General features: G+C 40.5%; 1 protein-coding gene and 1 non-coding gene across 2 annotated transcripts; one reads left to right on the plus strand and one right to left on the minus strand.

Annotated features, from left to right (window-relative positions):
* Nucleotides 1-4,830: 4,830 nt before the first annotated feature.
* Nucleotides 4,831-8,244, plus strand: LOC111589043 (uncharacterized). Its single transcript, XR_008602636.1, has 5 exons — nt 4,831-4,970; nt 5,092-5,161; nt 5,259-5,340; nt 6,019-6,132; nt 6,647-8,244. It is a non-coding gene; the product is annotated as an uncharacterized LOC111589043 (transcript).
* On the minus strand, nt 7,969-16,359 carry ankmy2a (ankyrin repeat and MYND domain containing 2a). The gene is made up of 10 exons (XM_023299737.3): nt 16,185-16,359; nt 15,648-15,712; nt 13,473-13,611; nt 13,246-13,344; nt 12,614-12,774; nt 11,268-11,482; nt 10,724-10,859; nt 10,416-10,544; nt 10,032-10,161; nt 7,969-8,978 (listed from the first exon to the last, which is right to left on the minus strand). The coding sequence occupies exons 1-10, from the start codon at nt 16,249-16,251 to the stop codon at nt 8,845-8,847; spliced, it is 1,275 nt and encodes a 424-aa protein (XP_023155505.1). The 5' UTR covers nt 16,252-16,359; the 3' UTR covers nt 7,969-8,844.
* Nucleotides 16,360-18,801: the final 2,442 nt, after the last annotated feature.

Raw genomic sequence — 18,801 nt, forward strand, 5'->3', positions numbered from 1 at the left:
CTCACACCGGTGTTGACACGATCGTGTGTTCAACAACAAAAGTGGGGAAATATCCATAGATGCCTTGTTGAAAAGTAAGTCCTCACCCAAAGATATGTTATTCATTCAGCTAAAGAAAAAGCCTCATGCAACAGGAATCTTAGCATCCAAAGTAACTAGCCATGAGAAAAGAGAGAATTCTGTTGATCTTCAAGTATGATACTCTTAAAACTTTACTTGAATAAATGTAATTGTTCCTCCTTGACTCAGTTTTTATGCCCTCAGCAGATGAACCCTGTCTGTCATTACGCTTCACATTCATCCTCTGTTATTGTTTCCTCTCTCTTTTGTTTTTCCTCAAACAGTGACCCCAGAGGCTCTTTCACTCCACTTCCGACAGAAAATAAAGAACAACATGGCCACCTCTTCTCAGAAGACTGTTTGCACTCCAACATCCCTCAGAGCCTCTTATGGGACCGGGTTAAATGAATGCTGAAGAGTAAATATGATAGGTGGCGGCCTTTGTGTTGTCTCCATGTAAAGAAAGAGAAAGCTGAGAGCCGACTCGCTCTGTGCGCGCTGAAACTCGGCAGCAGGAACTCGTTGCCCCCCGACCCTCATGGGAAATGAAAGGTGGCTGGGTTAATAACATATTGACAAGCAGCATGGCAGAAGTGTGTGCATGATCAGGAAGCGCCCGTATGCAGCAATGGGAGGTGTGGCGAGGGCGACCGGAGGGGGACAAAAGGTATGCACAACACCTGGAACAAAGCCAGGAGAGAACGGTCACCGTGGCAACACAAGTTTGGAGAAGTTCCCAGCCAAAGTCAAACAATGGCTGACAGGTTGCATCTCAGTCAGTGCTGGTATTCCCGTAGTTTATTCTACGGACACAGTCTCAAACTCGTTCACCACTGACAAATGCAACCTATTCCTCTCTTTTTTTCATAACAAAATCATCTCCATCCACAGCAGCCTTGTCACCTCTCCCACTTCACTTGATCCCCCCTCTCCTCCACCAAACCCTCTGAACTTTCCCCCCCTGGCCCACTTCTCGCCCGTTTCCCCCCTGGACCTGCCCAAATTCATCACTGGAACTAAAAACTCCACATCCTGCCTGGACCCCATCCCCACTGCCCTCCTCAAAAACTGCCTCCCTGTTATCGCCCCCCTCATCTCTAACATCATCAACACTTCCCTCAGTACTGGCTGTGTCCCCTCACCCCTCAAGCTCGCCTCTGTCTCCCCCATCCTCAAAAAACCTGGTTTGGATCCAACCTCCCCTCACAACTTCCGGCCCATCTCCAATCTCCCCTTCATATCCAAAACATTAGAACGTGTCGTCGCTGCCCAGTTGAAAACTCACCTCACCTCCAACAACCTGTATGAAACCTTTCAATCCGGATTCCGCTCTCATCACAGCACTGAAACTGCTCTCCTCAAGGTCACCAATGATCTCCTCCTCTCCTCAGACTCTGGACAAGTCACCATCCTCATTCTTCTCGACCTCTCTGCAGCATTTGACACAATCAATCACTCCATCCTCCTGTCCCGCCTTCAATCCTCCATTAACATCACCGGCACCGCCCTCACCTGGTTCACATCATATCTCACTAATCGACAACAATTCATCAAGGTCAACAACTGCACATCACCCACCGCCCCCCTGTCCCATGGTGTCCCTCAAGGATCAGTACTTGGCCCCCTCCTCTTTATCCTGTACCTCCTCCCCCTCGGCAACATCATCCGCCGCCACAACCTACACTTCCATTGCTACGCCGACGATATCCAACTCTACATCTCCACCAACACCACCGCCACCACCACCCTCCCCTCTCTCTCCAGCTGCCTGGCCGACATTAAATCCTGGATGAGGAAAAATTTTCTCCTGCTAAACTGTGACAAGACTGATCTCATCCTTATCGGACCTAAATCACTCACACCATTTCCCCACCCCCCCATTACCATTGATAACACCACCCTATCTCCTTCTGCTCACATCCGCAACCTCGGTGTGATATTTGACAGCAACCTCACTTTTGAACCCCACATTAATCAGATCACCAAAACTGCCTATTTCCATCTCCGCAACGTCGCCCGTCTCCGCCCCTTCCTCTCCTTCTCAGCCGCTGAAACCCTCATTCATGCCTTCGTCACTTCCCGCCTTGACTACTGCAATAGCGTTCTCTTCGGCTCCACCTCCAAAGTTCTCAATAAACTTCAACTCATTCAAAACTCTGCTGCCCGACTCCTCACCCGAACCTGTTCTCACGACCATATCACACCCGTCCTGCGGAACCTCCATTGGCTCCCCATTTCACACCGCATCCAGTACAAACTGCTTCTCCTCACCTTCAAGTCCATCCATAATCTAGCCCCCTCTTACCTTACCGATTTGCTCCTCCCCTACACCCCCCCCAGGAATCTCCGTTCCTCCCACACAAACCTCCTTTCCATCCCGCACAGGACCAGCCGGCGACATTGGGGGGACAGAGCCTTCGCCATTGCCGCCCCCACACTCTGGAACTCACTCCCCCATGCCCTCCGTGACTGCACCAACCTCACCACATTTAAATCCCTTTTAAAGACTCACCTTTTTAGATCTGCTTTCCTTAAGTGATTCTGTATTTTATCTTGAACTTGTTTACTATCTACTGATTTTAATTATCTGTTTTGTTCTATCTTATTGTATTTTATGTACAGCGTCTTTGAGCTTTTGGAAAAGCGCTTTATAAATAAAATTTATTATTATTATTTATTATTATTATTATTATATTATAATTCCTGGTATTTATTTTATTAATTTAGTCCATGCTTTTTTTAATGTATTAGGAGGTTGGAGTCATGAAGAACTGTCTGCAGCCATAACAAGAACAAGAGGACAAGGAGCTCTGCAACAGATGGTATGACAATCATATCATGGAGTCGGTTTGGGTTAATATGAAGAGACACAAGACACTTAGACAGCCTGAAAACACAAAAAACTGTGGCAGTTCTTCAAGATGTTCAACAACCACTTCCAGATTCCAAGAAGTTATAGTGGCATCCAAGATCACTTGTAACAAATGCTTTCTTCAGTCATGCATCATTTTTTAAATATATAATGTGTTCAGTGAGCTTTTGGGATGGTGCAGAGCCAGGATAGCTGTTTTCCCATTTCCAGTCTTTGTGGTGAGCTTAGAGAATCAGTTGTAGACTGGTCAGATAGGTGGGTGGTGCGATATACTTTCATCCGTGTTTCCCCTCATATGCACCGATCAACCACAACATTAAATCCACTGACAGGTCCAAGCATCCATGTGGATGTTAGTTTGGCATGTAAGTCCATGGCAACAATACTCCCCAGCAGCAGCAGCCTCCTCCAGCAGGACATGCACCCCGCCACACTGAAAAAAACACTCAGGAATCACTTGAGGAACCTGACCAAGAGCCCAATTCACTGACCCAACCTCCAAATTCCCCAGAATCCAATTCAATTTAGCTTCTAAAAGATGCACCAGAACAAGCCTGATCCATGAAGGTCCCACCCCACAACCTACAGGACCCAAAGGATCCACTGCCAACAACCCAGGACCACCAAAGGACACTCCAAGATTTTGTGTTTATGTCCAGACGGTTTTGGTGACATTGAGGGGACTTACACTATATTAGGAAAATGGTTTTATGTAGGCACAGAAGTACATAACTAAACACAATCTACTTTTGTCTGTCATGTTTTAATCTCAAAATCAAAAACCTAAAGTAGACAAAACCTCTTTTTTTGTGTGTGTGTGTATTGTGAACCAGTGTGTTAACTACAGGACAGCTAGGACAGAGCAGGTTCCTCTGAAGAAGACATGAGTGACCCCGAAAACTTTAGGCTTGTCTCTAAAATACTGACAGTATGGTATTTCTAAAATGCATCTCTATCATCCTGGATCATGTGTAAAATTAGGCTATTACTGATGAATGATTCATACTGGAGGACAATTTATCACTAATTTACTGAACGTCACTCACTTTGACTCAGTGTTTGGAACAAAAACAAACTTTATTGATGACAGCAGCAACTTGTATTTTATTCTTATTGTCTAAATTCTTACTAATATGAATAATGATCAGCTAGAACTAAGTCAAATGCTCTATGAATTTTGTGTTGTCTTTTTGTTTTGCTTTTTGACCACAAAAAAGTGAAAAATCTCCCTGTAAAGTCATGGTGTCGATGCCTACTTCTGTTAACATTTCTAAATACTTAGATACTTACATACTCTAAAAAAATTGTTGTTGTTTTTTTTATCTACTTGTAGAATGATTTTCCACCACTGCAGTGTTCAGCTGTGTGACAGTACCTCCCTAAAATGAAAATCAGTGGTGAAATATGGGATTTGAGTGAGGAGTTTTAGTTTTCTCAATCATGAGGGTCAAATGTGGAGAGATTCATTTCAAAGCATCACTGCACCAGCTGATTTTACTTATGATGTTATTCTGCTCCTGTTTGTGGGTGAAATCAGCTGTTTGGTGGGTGAGTGAAAGCTGTGAACCTCCACTGCACACACATGAAAACGAAACTCACTTAAATTTGCCTGTCAGTTATAGTAAAACACTGCCCTCTCCTGGATATCTGCCTCTCCTACAGATGAATAATACTAATATTTAATGTCTAACCTTCAGAAAGATTAACAGAAACATTATTGTTCTACCAAACAATCACATAAGAAGCAAAGCAACAGAAAATTTGTGTATTTTTTTTTAAATACAAGAGAACTAATTATTCTGTGTTTGTGTTGAGTTCCCTGGCAACAGGTGTGACTGGTCTGGAGAGACAATGGAGGTGAATAAGGTGAACGGCTTTTCCTTAAACAGATGCTTACAGCGATTTTAACTTCAGTGCACATGAGTGTAACTTTTAAAGATTTTCTTTTTCCTCACTAAATTCAGGACATCAAAGATTTTCTCCAGAAGCATGGAATAAGGAGGGACATTGATGTTTGCCAACTCAGTCTTGTCAAAAAGTAAGATGAACTTTTGCTTTTATTTAAAATACATGTCTGAGGTTTGCAATGTGCATAATTTCACAAATATCCAGGCTATTTAGATGGAGACATTCAATTATTTTGTGGTTTTGTTGGACAGAAAACTAAGTAGTGTCCCAGACTTATCAAGATTTCGCTTTCTAAGGAAGCTGGAGCTGAACAACAACAAGGTACTCCACTGTAATGTACATGCATTTCAACAACAGGGTGCCTTTTGAGGTTTAAACTGAGCAGAAAGCTATTTGATTCGCATTCTGATTCTTTCAGATCAGAGAGCTCAGCTGTCGTTCCCTCAACTGCTGCCTGACGGAACTTCACCTTGAAAATAATAACATCAAGTCTGTTTCAGGTTCATCTTTAATCATTGTAAACTTTACAGGCTAATTTCATGATTTCATGATTTACTTTTCACTTTTAGATGTAGTTTCAGCACAGCTCCCTGTAATTTCTAGATAGGAAGAAGCACAAAATGCTTCTTTAAAGGCGGTAGAAAAAGCAATAACAGTAAAAAAACTCTCCATTTTAAGTACAAGTCTTAAAATCCTACTCAAGTAAAAATATGGAACTGTTAACAACAAAAGAAACTTAAATCTGAAGGATGGTGTCACCATTAATGGTGCCAAAAAGACAAATTTGTGCTTTTTTTAAAGTGAAATATTGAACATTTTACCCTTTTGGCCTTCAAATCAAGTCAACCGAAAAGTTTAAAGATGATGAAATTAGGAGAGATTGCTACTAACTTTGACATCATGAGTTAAGGGAAGCAGTAACTACATTGTATTTTATAAGGCTACATGTCTTCAATGTCATTTTCTAAGTAAATTTGAGCTTGTAAAGTAAATACACAGCTGTCAGATAAATGTAGAGGAGTAAAAAGTGCAAAACTTTCTCTAGGACTTCAGCACACTAAGTCCAGCTCTTGCAGGCATAAATCTGTGTACCCATATACTCCCTGGATAAGAAGCTGAAGAAACAAGCAAAAAATTAGTAAGGTCTATCAATATGTTTTCCCCCATCTCTAATTCAGGTGCTCTAAATCATCTGACCTGCCTTCGACTTCTGTTTCTCCACAACAACCAGATCAGAGGGCTGGAAGACACGATGCATGAGCTCAGAAGGATGCAGCAACTCCAAAACGCCAGTGAGTGATGAAACACCAAGCAGACCTAGAATTTAAAGCCTTGTAGATGGGCAGATTCTCTTCATTTCAGTTCATATAGCTGCAATTCACAACCTGCCATCTAAAGGCACTTCATATAGTGAGGAAAAAACCGTAGAAAATTATAGAAAGAAACTCAAAAAGTCGAAAGATTCTCTTGGATTTCCTTTGAGCAGCACTTTGCAACAATGAGACAAAAAAAAATATATAAAAACTCACCTTTGCTGGGAAGAAACCCCTGGCAGAACAACAGGAGAAATAAGACACAAAGTTAGTGATCTGCAATGGGAGTGCTGCTCAGTACATCATAGGAAGTGACCCAGCATTAGAGGCATAACTAAGGGAAGATTCAAGGTTGCCAGCTTTAGCTATAAGCTTTATCAACAAAGAAAGTTGTAAGCCTAATCGGAAAAGTAGAGAGAATTGCTGTCTTGTGAATCCAGACCTAGAGCCGGTTCAACAAGAGATGTGACTGTATTTTCTGTTTGAAATGCAGCTTTTTTCCTCAATCCCATCTCTCATGAACCTGGGTTTCGCCACCATGTGATTCATTGCTTGCCTTCAATACAGGTCTTAGATAGAAAAGGTAAAGTTAACAGACATTCAGACATAGATTTTGCCATTCTAAAATCTTACTTAATGCATCTTTACAGTCTTTGTTTCCATTTGTTGTTGCTGGGAGACAGTAGCTCGGTACCTCTCTGTTGTCAGAAGTGAAGCCAGCAGAGAGGAGAAGGTCCTTCCAGATCTACAACCAGGACCGTCATCGTGTTCTGCAGTCTGTGGCCTTTGGCAGACGGGAATCATAGTCGACAGGGACAGAGACGATGCTGGTTTCTCAGAGATCAGTATTGGTTATTGTCATCACACAGTACAAAGACGTGTCCCGCTGTTTCGCTGTTTTTGTTATGTGTTAAAAATACTTCTAAAAGTGGTGTCTTTTACTGCGATAATACTGATTTTTCATGGCTTTGATCGGGGAGGGAAACAAAACTTGAGACACAAAATGACCAAACTGACACACAAATTGAGACACAAAATAATACCCAATTGCCTAAATGGAGACACAAAATGTCTAGAATGAGAATCAAATGATCAAAATGAGACGCACAATGACCAAAACGACACAGAAATGACCAAACAGAGACCTAGAATAAGACGTAATTAACCCAAAATGACACCCAAATACCTAAACTCTGAGCAAACAGGGATAAAATGACACACAGATGAACACACTGGGACCTAAAATAAGATGCAAAATGACACCCCGAAACCTAAACTTACACAAAACGACTAACAAAAGATCACACTGACACACAAAACAAGCAAAAAATGACTACAAAAGATGTAGCATAAAATACAAAATAAAAAAGAAGCTAAATTACCAAAATGAGATATAAAATGGGCCAAAGTGAAATTAAAGCAACCTAAAATGAGATGCAAAATAAATGTGAAATGGAAATCGGCTACAAGGACAGGTACAGGTACCAGGAAGAGACAAAAAACACCTACAAAAGTGACACCAAAAAAGGCAACAAATCTGCAAGATGTGTGGTTGGAGACACAAAATGAGTTCATTTGGTGGTTTGTGGTCATATTGCATGTCAGTCTGCTACTTTGCAGCAGGAGTGGAGAGCCTCTTATATCTGTATCCATTGTTTGATAAATCACCCATGATTGATTGCATTAGGTTGCACAGGCTTCCCTACTATTCAGAAAACCACAGAAACCAGCCATGTAAGATCATCACTCTGTCACAGAGAGAATACACAGGTAAAAGAAAATGTACGGCTAAAATATGAACATTTACTCCATACATCGGTGAAGTTGGTCTTTATTTAATGTACTTAAGATCAAGTTGTTGGACATGTTGGATGTCTTCAGCGTTCAGGTCAAACAATTACTGGACATGATGTTTTGACTCTAGTTTCTCTGTCCATTCGGGCTGCACAAGAAATGAAAGAAATAATATAATAATATTCTTGTGCTGTATACAAGCAATGCCTGGCCAACTAAGGATGTATTTTCATTTTGTTAAATTTTTTTGAAAATCCTGAGCGTTAACGTCACAATTCACGACACACTAAAAATAAACTTATGTTTAAGTCATTCATATTTAAAAATATACATTTTTGGTCAACATTGTGCAGCCATGCTATCCACTCACAAGCTACCATGAGGTTATCTGTACAAAAGAAACACCCCGATAACAAATCCAAGTATATTGCAAACAAACACCAGCTCTGATTGCCTACACAGTCGCTTCCGTCCCGCACAGTTTGCTACAGTTTCTTAAGGCAGAATTGCGTTCCATCATGGATGTGAACCATTAGAGCTTCATATATTTCCCCACGATTCCTCCAAGTGACCTCTACCACAAAACACACCAGTCTATGCAGTGTTCACATTCACATATGACAATATTATCTGAAAAATTAACAGAGAAAAAAGGACAAAAAGATGACAGTTGTGGCACAAACATTCCTTGTATGATTTAGTGTCCCCCTGCTCTGATGACAGTCTCAGACTGACAGTAAATACAGGTTCTTCTATCCTCCTGGACCAGTCTTTGCCTGGCTTTTAGTGTAACTGCAGTTTGGTCTCTGTCTGTGGGGCATGGATGTATTCTGTAGAAGGGTGGTTGGTTGGTTGGTTGGTTGGTTGGCTTTGTGCCGTCCACTGTTAAGGCCATCTTCAGTTGTCGGCAGCTGGGATGGAAGTGGGGTTTGGAGCTTCTGCTGCAGAGTCTAAGGGAGCAACCTCACTACTGGACTCCACTGAGAGCTCCTGCATGGACTCTGTGGCCTCCTGCACTGCTTTAGTCTCCTCTGAAACACAAACACAACAAGGCATTTCAGGTTAAAGTCAGCATTTTCGCATTCTAACACCTTATACCTGCATTCTTTCTAATGGCCAGCAGGGGGTGACAAGATAGAAGCCCAATTGTATTGGTATTTATTAGGAAATGACCCTTCTTCTCACTTGATTTGTTGCCTCAGCAAACATTTTTTCCACTGAGTTTGTGGTGTCAATTGATAGTTGCAAGTCTCCTTCAGTACAGCTTGATGTTCATCCTGTAGATTATGATCCGATTAAAGGTAAAAAAAAAAAGACGATAAAGCAGTGTACATTTTAGGACAAGGTCATCTCATGATTAACAGGTTGCTACTGCATAAGTATTTACAATGTTCTCAAGTTCTCACTAAAACGTGGCTTCTAAATGGTAGTACACAAATCAATATGTGTGTCATCATTGTGGCTACACAGATTTTTAATATTCTGTCTATGGTTTGGTTATGAAACAATTTGCATGAAAATCTTTTATTTTTGTACATTAAAAATTGAATTACATCACTCAGACCGATTTTTAAAGCTTAATATTTTATACATTGTTTAAAAAACTATTTGCCTGTTTTTTAAATCTCCATTTTTTTACGCTGCACGAGATCACTGCAGCTTAATCTCAATAAAGTCCTTCGGGACAACGAAAAAGAAAGTAAAATGCAAATCTACCTTTAAACTATTTTCACCAACATGTCATAAAAGAAACATTGGTAATTTCTTGGATTTTGTACTATACATACTGAGCTGAATGTTTATATAATACAATAAAACATGCAGAAAATGTTAGCAAATAAACAAGCTAGAAAATTCAAATATGCAAAAAGATCAAATTTATCAATATTTTTTACATTAGACACAAATTCAATGTTCAGAAATGGCAACTTGAAAGATATCATCACCAATCACTGGCAAGTAGTCGTAGTTCATGTGCAGCTGATGTCAGATAAATGTCAAGTATTTTTATTTCTGCTACTTGACCCCACCACTGTATTTTGTGGTAGTTTATCTGTTAATACTTTGGCACTTGGATAAAATACCTTTGCTCTGCTGCATCCTCAGTTTGGCTGTTTCTGCTTCTTGCTTCTCTCTCTGCTCTTGGAGCTTCTTACAAACTTTCTTGTGGGTGAACCAGTGCATCTTTTGGCATGCTTGGCCGCAGTAGATCACCTGGTGAAAGAAATAGATTACTTTATTTAAACAGTGATTACAAATCGAAAAAGACAAAGAAATACCAGCAGATCAGGTGAAATAAAGAGTCTCAGAAGAGGTCATGAAAACAATTTCACCCCATGTGAAAATGAGAAAATGAATAGCGGGAAAGAAAGCTATTGATGATGCAAAGCAATGGATGTGAATTTTTTGTAGGCAAGAGTGAGTTGTTTCAAGTGAAAGTGATCAATTGCTGTACTTTTGACTCTCACCATTTTACAGATGGAGCATCTCTTCTCAGCTCCTTTCTCTCCACAGGACGTGCAGAACTCTGCATCCATGAAGCCGACCTGACCTGTGATGGCCTGAGTCATCACTGACAGAGCTGTGGGGTCATTACCCTTTGGTTAGGAGAACAAAACAACAGGAAAACAAATCAACTATTAAATGTGCAATCACATTTATATAAGACTTATTCAAATATAATGCAAAATGTGTCACAAAGACTTGACCTCCAGTTTCAGAACAGGGTAATAAAAACTATTTTGACTGATTGTGAAGTTTGAATTTTAAAACTTACAATGTCAACAGGAGCGATACTCCGCACCAGCTGCTGCAGCAGAGTTGCATCACAGTAAGGGAATTTGCGGATGCACTCTCTGATAAACTTCTCCTGATACACGGGGAAGCCGTCGCTGTCCCGACCCTTCAGCAAACTGGAGAACGGAGTTTAAAGGTCAAACATTGTAGGAAATCCACCTTATTTTCCAACTGTTATAATGATAAAAGAAATGCCAGAACTAATTCAATATGTTTTGGAACTTTAATTGGGAGATTTAATGTGCTGGAATAGGCAGAGCTCCACTCAGGCTCCTCTGAGGTTTGTTAGTAATGTGACAGTAATGACAGCTAATCCTGGAGCTATCAGCGCTGACAAAAACACTCCAGAAACACAGACACTTCAGTGTCGAAGAACCTTCAGTAACAAGGTACACAAAGTAGCAAAAAACGACAGAGGAAAGCAGAATGAAATATATTCCTACTACTTTTTCCTGACATTACAGCTTTAATGTATCAAAAACTGACAGTAACAAAATGATCTCCAATGTCTCACACAGCCTCACCTTTTAATGAGGCCTTCTAGCTTGTCCTCCCGATCCTTGAGGAAGGAGGCACACTTTCCCAGCACACAGCTGATGTAGTGCATCTTCATGGCCAACACCTCGTTCATGTCCTGCTGCTTGATGCACTTCTCACAGATTAGCTCCATCACCCGGCGACATTTTTCCAGAGCTTCCACCTCTGCCAGTAAAGGGTTCTCCTTCACCAGCATCACCATCTGGAAAACACAGGAAATAAGCATTAAGCTATCAAAAAAGAAGCTTTTCCTTTAACCAGTTGTGTTGCTTTTACACCAGATCTGATGTTGTCTGCAACTGTTATTGTTTCATTTCACATTTCCAAAGTTATGTTTCAAAGTTTAGCATGAATGAAAGAAAATATACTTAAGGGTTGTTTTCTCTGCTGCAGTCTTGCAAGTAAATATATATACTTTAAGATTTAGTCACACAGTGTATATTATTGTAGCTTCTGCATCTTGGTAGATCACTTGTTGTACTGGGGCATTGTTGCAAATACATAACCAAGACTGCTTCATGACAATGTTGGACAATTTTCCATCAGTGTAATCACTTTTTTTTGACATATCAAACTGAATAAATTAGGTGATTTTAGGTACTATATCATTCACATCATGCCTGTACCTAAAGTATACAGTAGAACTACCGTCCAGGCCTAAACATAGCAACAAGACTCATATTTTAATGTCACTGCTCATTAACCGTGATGTGAAAATATCACTCTGCCACGCAGAAAATCTAACTGTAACTGTGCATTCTTGTCATAGCTCAGTTAAACACATTTGATAAATTAAAGCACACCGAAGAATATCTCTCCTGTTTATCTCTGAACATTCAGTTACAGGCTGTACCAGTGCCAAAACCAGTCTCTAGTTCCATTACAGTTAAAAAGAAAGGGAGACAAAGCAAGATGGTGACAGCAAACATACAACAATTATCAGCACTGTGTAGCTGCATCAGTTGGTAATGACAATCACTGATGTCTATTTTTGGCACAAATGACAAGCTGAAGAGACAACATGCTAGTTTTCAATCTAACCGCTCACTGCAGCAGCTGGTTAGTTGTATGATCACTTGCCTCCTAGCTCTATGACGGGATTTAATCAGGGATTAAATGCATTTGGATGAAGACATATAAGCAGGTGCATGTAACAAATATTTGTTTTCTACTGTTTCTATTGCCCAGAGGGAAGAAATAGAAAAAGGAGACATTTGAAGATGACAGGCTGGATGAGGTTGGTGTAAGTCTGCAGGTTGCATATGAACACATTTTAAGAATTACTACATTACATCCTCCTTGTCACCTGTTGTCCCCATTGAGTGAGTCATACCTTAACAGGGTTCAGGTTGGTGCTCATGATGACCTTGTGCAGGGGTCCAGACAATTTGGGTGGCAGCTTGGGTTCTTTCTCTAAACCCTGGGGCTTGGTGTAGTAATCCAGTCTAGCACGGGAGAAGAAGTTGTTGATCACTGTGACACAGTCATGTTGCCCTGAGGAGGAAACAGAGGAAGTGGCTTATTTTTCTGCACTATACTGCTTACATTTATAGAATGAAGGGGTCTGAAGTAGTGCTACATTTGTCCAGTTGTTGTAATCGCAAACGATGGTGCAGACAGAAGTCAATCTAATGGTAATCCTACAGTCTATACACACTTTGTATGAAGCTTTAACAAAAATGTTTAGTGGCCACATAGATATTGCACTAATCATCATCAGTGCCAACAACTCACATCTCCTCAAGAGCATTACTGACATTTATCCTAATATCTTAGTGTACTGGGTAAATGTAAAGTGTGGCTTCACTACCATTAGAGATTGTAAAGCATCTCATTAGTAACTACATTCGGGGACTAAATATATTGGAAAACGTCTTTCTGACTGATAGAAGCATCCCTTGATGACTAGTAAGACCTAAAAACACTGAACTGCTGTATAATTGAGGATGTTACGTCCAAACATACCGACAAACGCTGCCATCTGCCCTGCGGTCCTTCCAACAGAATTGACTACGTCTGTTTCTGCCCCTGCGTCCAACATCATCCAGGTGATATCAGTCTTCCCTGCAGGCACAGAGGAGAAGAGTCACAACACTTCTGAAAACAACTGATTTTTTGATATTATCGATCCCATCGCTGTGGTTATCAACACAAACATGTTAAAAGTTTACCATATCACATTAACAACACACCTGACAGGCCAGCAAACATCAACGCTGTGTATCCGTGCTCATGTTCATTGCAATTCACATCAGCTCCGTGTTGCAGCAGCAGTTTGCACATGTCTGCTTTTCCTTTGTAAGCGGCGTGCATGAGAGGAGTCATCCCATACTGTGGATGAGACAAAAAAGCTGATACATACTGCACAATTTTTGCATAAATCTTGAGGACTGAAGGATAATGCATTTACACAATCATGTATTTTATATACACTGCTTTACCCTCTGTAGGGTTGACTATTCTAGCTGACTTTGGACTGTGGGAGGAAGCTGGAGCACTCGGTGAGAACCCACACAGGCTCAGGGAGAAGATGCAAATTTCACATAGAAATACCCCAGGCCAAGATTCCAACCTAGAACCCTCTCGCTTTGAGGCAACAATGCTAATCATAGCACCATTATGCTGCCCTCTTAACACGCACCTTGTTAACTAAAAAAAAATAAAATTAAAAAAAAAAAAAAACACTAAACGTTGGACTTTTAGGGTGATAAAGGTGTGCAAATACACTGATTCAACAAGGATGTATGAAAGGAAAGTCAAGAAACTACAGTTTTTCGGTTTATGCACACATATTGGAAAGTAAGAAACTGTTACTGCTGCTCCTGAAGTATCCTGAAATCGCTTACACCATTTGAACCATGAGGCTTTGTGCTTTCATAAATGAATTGAGATGATGCAATTCAAAACACAGCAGCAGAACACACACACTGTCATTTCTGACTGGCAGGTCTCAGTTGGTAAAGGTTAATGTGGGTCCAGGTCAATTAACAATAGCGATATCAAGGGATGTGTAGGTTAAAAACTGTTACTTACAATGTACACTTATGAATACTGGTGTCATCATTCCAGAAGTATTCATACCACCAGGAGTGATATTAACACTCCTGGCCCTCTGCATCATGATAAGGAGATCCAATATTATACTACGGAGACTTTGTCACACGGTGTAAACAATAGTCTTTTACTGTATGCTAAGAAAAGAGAGGAAGTGATTTTTGTTACTAAATCAGTGAGCAACCACTCACAAATCATGACTGAACATGAGCCTGTTATACAAGGTGACTCATAAATGTTTATTGATAATAGCCTATTGTAAGACGCGATAACCTACAGCAAAAATGCATACTTCCTACATAAGCTCTAGCTCTTTGAAATGGCCCAGAGGGTAATGGTGATGTGCTATCACGCCTTCGTTGAATCTGTTTTTCTGTATGGCATATTTGTTTGGTTTGGTAATCTAACAGTTACCCTTAAGTCTCAGCTGAACCGTCCGGTGCACACATCGTTGAGGGCGGTCAGTCCGAAAAACTAACCTTCCCTTCAGTCCATATTCAAAAGGACTGCTCTCAAACTGCCAAAAAAAATATTCTGGACCACATCAGATGCTTTCTCTACAGTCTGAGCTACTTAGATGTGGTCAATGTTGCTGCACTCTACGGATAACATACAACCACTACAGAAGTCTTTTGTTCCTTTGGCTACAAAACTGTTGAATTCTCACACAGCAGACATGCCTGTATGAATGTACTCAGTGTGCTTGTGTTGCTATTCAGTCATACTTGGTATGCTCAGAACAAACTGTACATATATTTTGTGCATTGCTTCAATTTTTCCCACTGAATTTCACATCATACTCTTCTCTTTTTTTTTTTTTTTTTTTACAGCAAATGTGAAGTTATCTGCCACTTAGTATGGACAGCATGTTTGCCTGAAATAAACACTTCACAACACACAATGTATTACTTAAACATAACAAAACACCTACGCCAAACACCTGATTGTGACAGGTGAACAGGAAAGAGTGACAGGAAGAAGGACCCCCTCAAAAGCCCTTCAGTGCGGCAAATCATGACTCTTGTCCCACGCATATGTCACTGAACGACGGAAGGGCTTTGCAAATAGAGCTTTTTATGTAATATGATGTATTCATCATTTTTACGTTTCACAAATTTTTTAAAACCCATGAGGACTAAATCCTAATCGGTTACTTTATGATGAACAAGTAGCTTCATTTGGTTAAAGAAACAGTAACAGTAATAATAGAGTCCTTGAACTTAAGTACAAATGTTAGGGCTAATATTTGTGATTTAGAGGAAATGCAGTCTACCTGTTTTGATAGTATGTTTCTGTTATAAATGTTCTTTTACCTCATCCAAACAGTTCACTCGAACATCCTTACAGCCCAACAGCCTTGAGGCCTCTTGAACATTACCTATAACCACAAATTCAGTATTAGTGCAATGTTAAATGGCACCCAGCAGTTTGCAGCTCTGCAGAGTAATCTCGCATCTACATTTTGCAGACTTTGTAATAAAAGCATCTGCTATAATCCAATTGTTACACATTGCACAATCCTCTTAATCGACAGTGAAGACATTGCTGAGGACACTTTGTTAATAACTCATCATTCTGCAAGTAGGGATCACTGAGAGGGGAATGTTTAAGACAGTAAGCTATCACAAGCATACAGTATTAGCCCTTAGCTAACAGTAGATACTACAAAGCTTTGCTGGGAAACTAAACATTTAGTTAAGTGTCATAATTTAACAAGGCGAATAATACATAGAAGCAAAGATGTTAAGCTGCCATTCTTTTGTCTTATTTATATCTTCATTTACACATGCTAACGAGAGCTAACGGCTCTATGGGTTTTTCAGGGATTAGCGTTAGCCGAAGGGGCTTACCTGCAGTGATAACCTCAAACAACTCCTTTTCACTCGAAGACAAGTCTCCCTTCTTAGGAGCAGACATGTTGGCGACTACCAGATTTAAATAAAACACCGAGTTGTTGATGAAAACTACGTTTCCGTGCTTCTGACAGTCTCCTGATGGTCGGGCATGAAGGCTAGCCCAGGTCGAGCTGTCATTTGGAATGTACCACTTGGACTTCTAGTAGGGGTGTGGTGGTCACAGCCGAAAAATATACGACAACGTTTAGTCTGACAGCTCGAATATATGTTTCTAAATGTTATTACCAACTTATCCAGAGGAGTTTACGTCAGACCAATAATGGTAAAAAATAATTCCTACCTACCAGAACTGTAAACCATAAGAAATTGACAGGGGGCAACCCCTGTTGCTTTATGAAAATAAGAAGTTCCACGGAAGTCTCGAAAGTTCATTCAGAACTAAATGAAGGGGAGTGGGGCACATGTTAGCACGAGGGACATCCGCAGGGGCAGATGTTGGTCCTCATTTGTTTTTATAGAAGTAATTGCAAAGCTTATATATTTAACAATTAATTTCATGTTATTGTATTTTTTTTAAAGTTTAACATGAATGTGATCTTACAGGTGAACAGACTTAATTTAGTGAAGATTCTCAAATTTGAAAGCTTACTGCTCTACCCTCCTCATAAATGTGGAAATTGCCCACTGATTGCAATCAAAATGTAGCCACAGTGGTGTTCAGAATGTTAAAATCGAACTCAAATGAACCTAGGTATTTTTGCTTTGATCCTTGATTTATAAGAAAGTCAGTCTAGAGCTCGTTTTCACTGCAGGAGAGACTGCTGGTTGACTTTCTCCACATCCTCCTAATTGTTAGGGCGACTGCCCTCTGGATCATCATTTTAGGATGTCGCACATTCTGAGTTAACATCCAGCCACAGGTAGAAGTGTTGCCTGAATCCAACATGGGTGTGCGGAATTTGTTCTCAGTGAGTGAGTTTAAACTAATTGCTGTTGTCAGAATGAAAGCTGTGCAAAACTGATTTGCTTTCTGTCTTTCAAAACACAATTTTTGGCTACTTGAATGTCAGCTTTACTTAAGAGTAGTCAAATGTCCTTGTTGTTCTGATAGACTTATCTTACAATATGATAAAATAAGCTTTTATTAATCCCATAGTGGGGAAATTTGCATTGTTACAGCAACAAAGGGGTTAGTACAAATATTTAAGAAATGTCAGTACTCATTCAGATTGTCCAAATTCCTACAGGTGTGAAAACAACAGTGCTGCACATATCAACAATATTGCACATATTCTTTTATGAGTAGAAATACAAGTTATAATTGTTGTAAATATGCAAAGATTGTATCTATATTGCACAGATTTGTCTGTAAGTAGAAAAGTGCTGATATTGCACAGATTCTTGTATATGTACACATCTTTTCTTTAAGCTTTCGAGTGTACAAAATATCCATAATTCATAGCTTTGAATGTGTTGATATTGCACCAAAAAGAAATATGACAGTTTTTTTGTTCTGTCGTCTACTGGGAGCAGTGCTGGTAGTAAAGTCTGACGGCTACAGGAAGGAAGGACCTGTGATATCTCTTCGTCACACACTGCGGTTGAAACAGCCGGCCACTGCAGGAGCTGCCATGTGCTGTCAGAGGCTTCTGCAGAGGGTAGGGCATGTTCTCCATGATAGCTTAGCCATCATCCTCCTGACTCCCATCACCTCCACCAGGTCGAGGGGGCCTCCTAGGACAAAGCTTCTTTTTCAGTTTGAGTCTCTTCCTGTCTGCTGCAGAAATGCTGCTGCCCCAGCATACATCTGCAAAAAGATGGCTGATGCCATTGCAGAATCGCAAAAGGACCTCATCAATGCTTCCTGCACTCCAGAAGGCCCGAGTCTCTTCAGCAGATAGAGTCTGCTCTGTCTTTTGTTGTTGAGAGCATTTGTATTGTCTGACCTGGCAAGTTTATTGTTCAGGTAAACTCCCAAGTACTAATAAGATGTCACCATCTCAATGTCCATTCCCTGGGTGTTCACAGGTGTTGGCTGACTAACTTTGGACTTGTGGAATTCCACCAATCGTTCTTTGGTTATCTCAGCATTGACCTGGACGCGATTCTGTTGACATCAACAGACAAATATCCGGGTCAGTTCTCTGTACTCTCTGTCGTCACCATCTGTGATGAGGCAGACGAGTGTCGAGTCGTCAAAGAGCTTCTGCAGATGACAGTTGGCTGAACTGTGCACGAGGTCTGAGGGTGACGAGAAAGGGAACAAGGACAGTTCCCTGTGGACAACCATGTTGGACTGGCAGCACTGTAGACGGTAGGTATGGTAGTTTCTAATCCAAGCTGTGAGGTGGTGGTCCCCTCAAAAGTGGGGGCTCAATGCCCCCAAAAGCACTTGAGAAGTTAAAAAAGCATAATCTCACAGTGCTTCCAGCTTTTTCCAGATATCTTTTGTTATCCCTCTATTGATGCATTTATTGCATTTCCTGTGACTAAGAAAGGTCAGATTACTGAAACCAAAAATGCTGTCAGTCATTCGTGATGATTTTCCATTCTGTAAATTACATTTTTTAAACACAACTTTTTGCATTTTTGTGCCTTTATTTTATGGTTG

Source organism: Amphiprion ocellaris, chromosome 9 (genome assembly GCF_022539595.1).
Source record: "Amphiprion ocellaris isolate individual 3 ecotype Okinawa chromosome 9, ASM2253959v1, whole genome shotgun sequence".
NCBI classification, from domain to species: Eukaryota; Metazoa; Chordata; class Actinopteri; family Pomacentridae; genus Amphiprion; species Amphiprion ocellaris.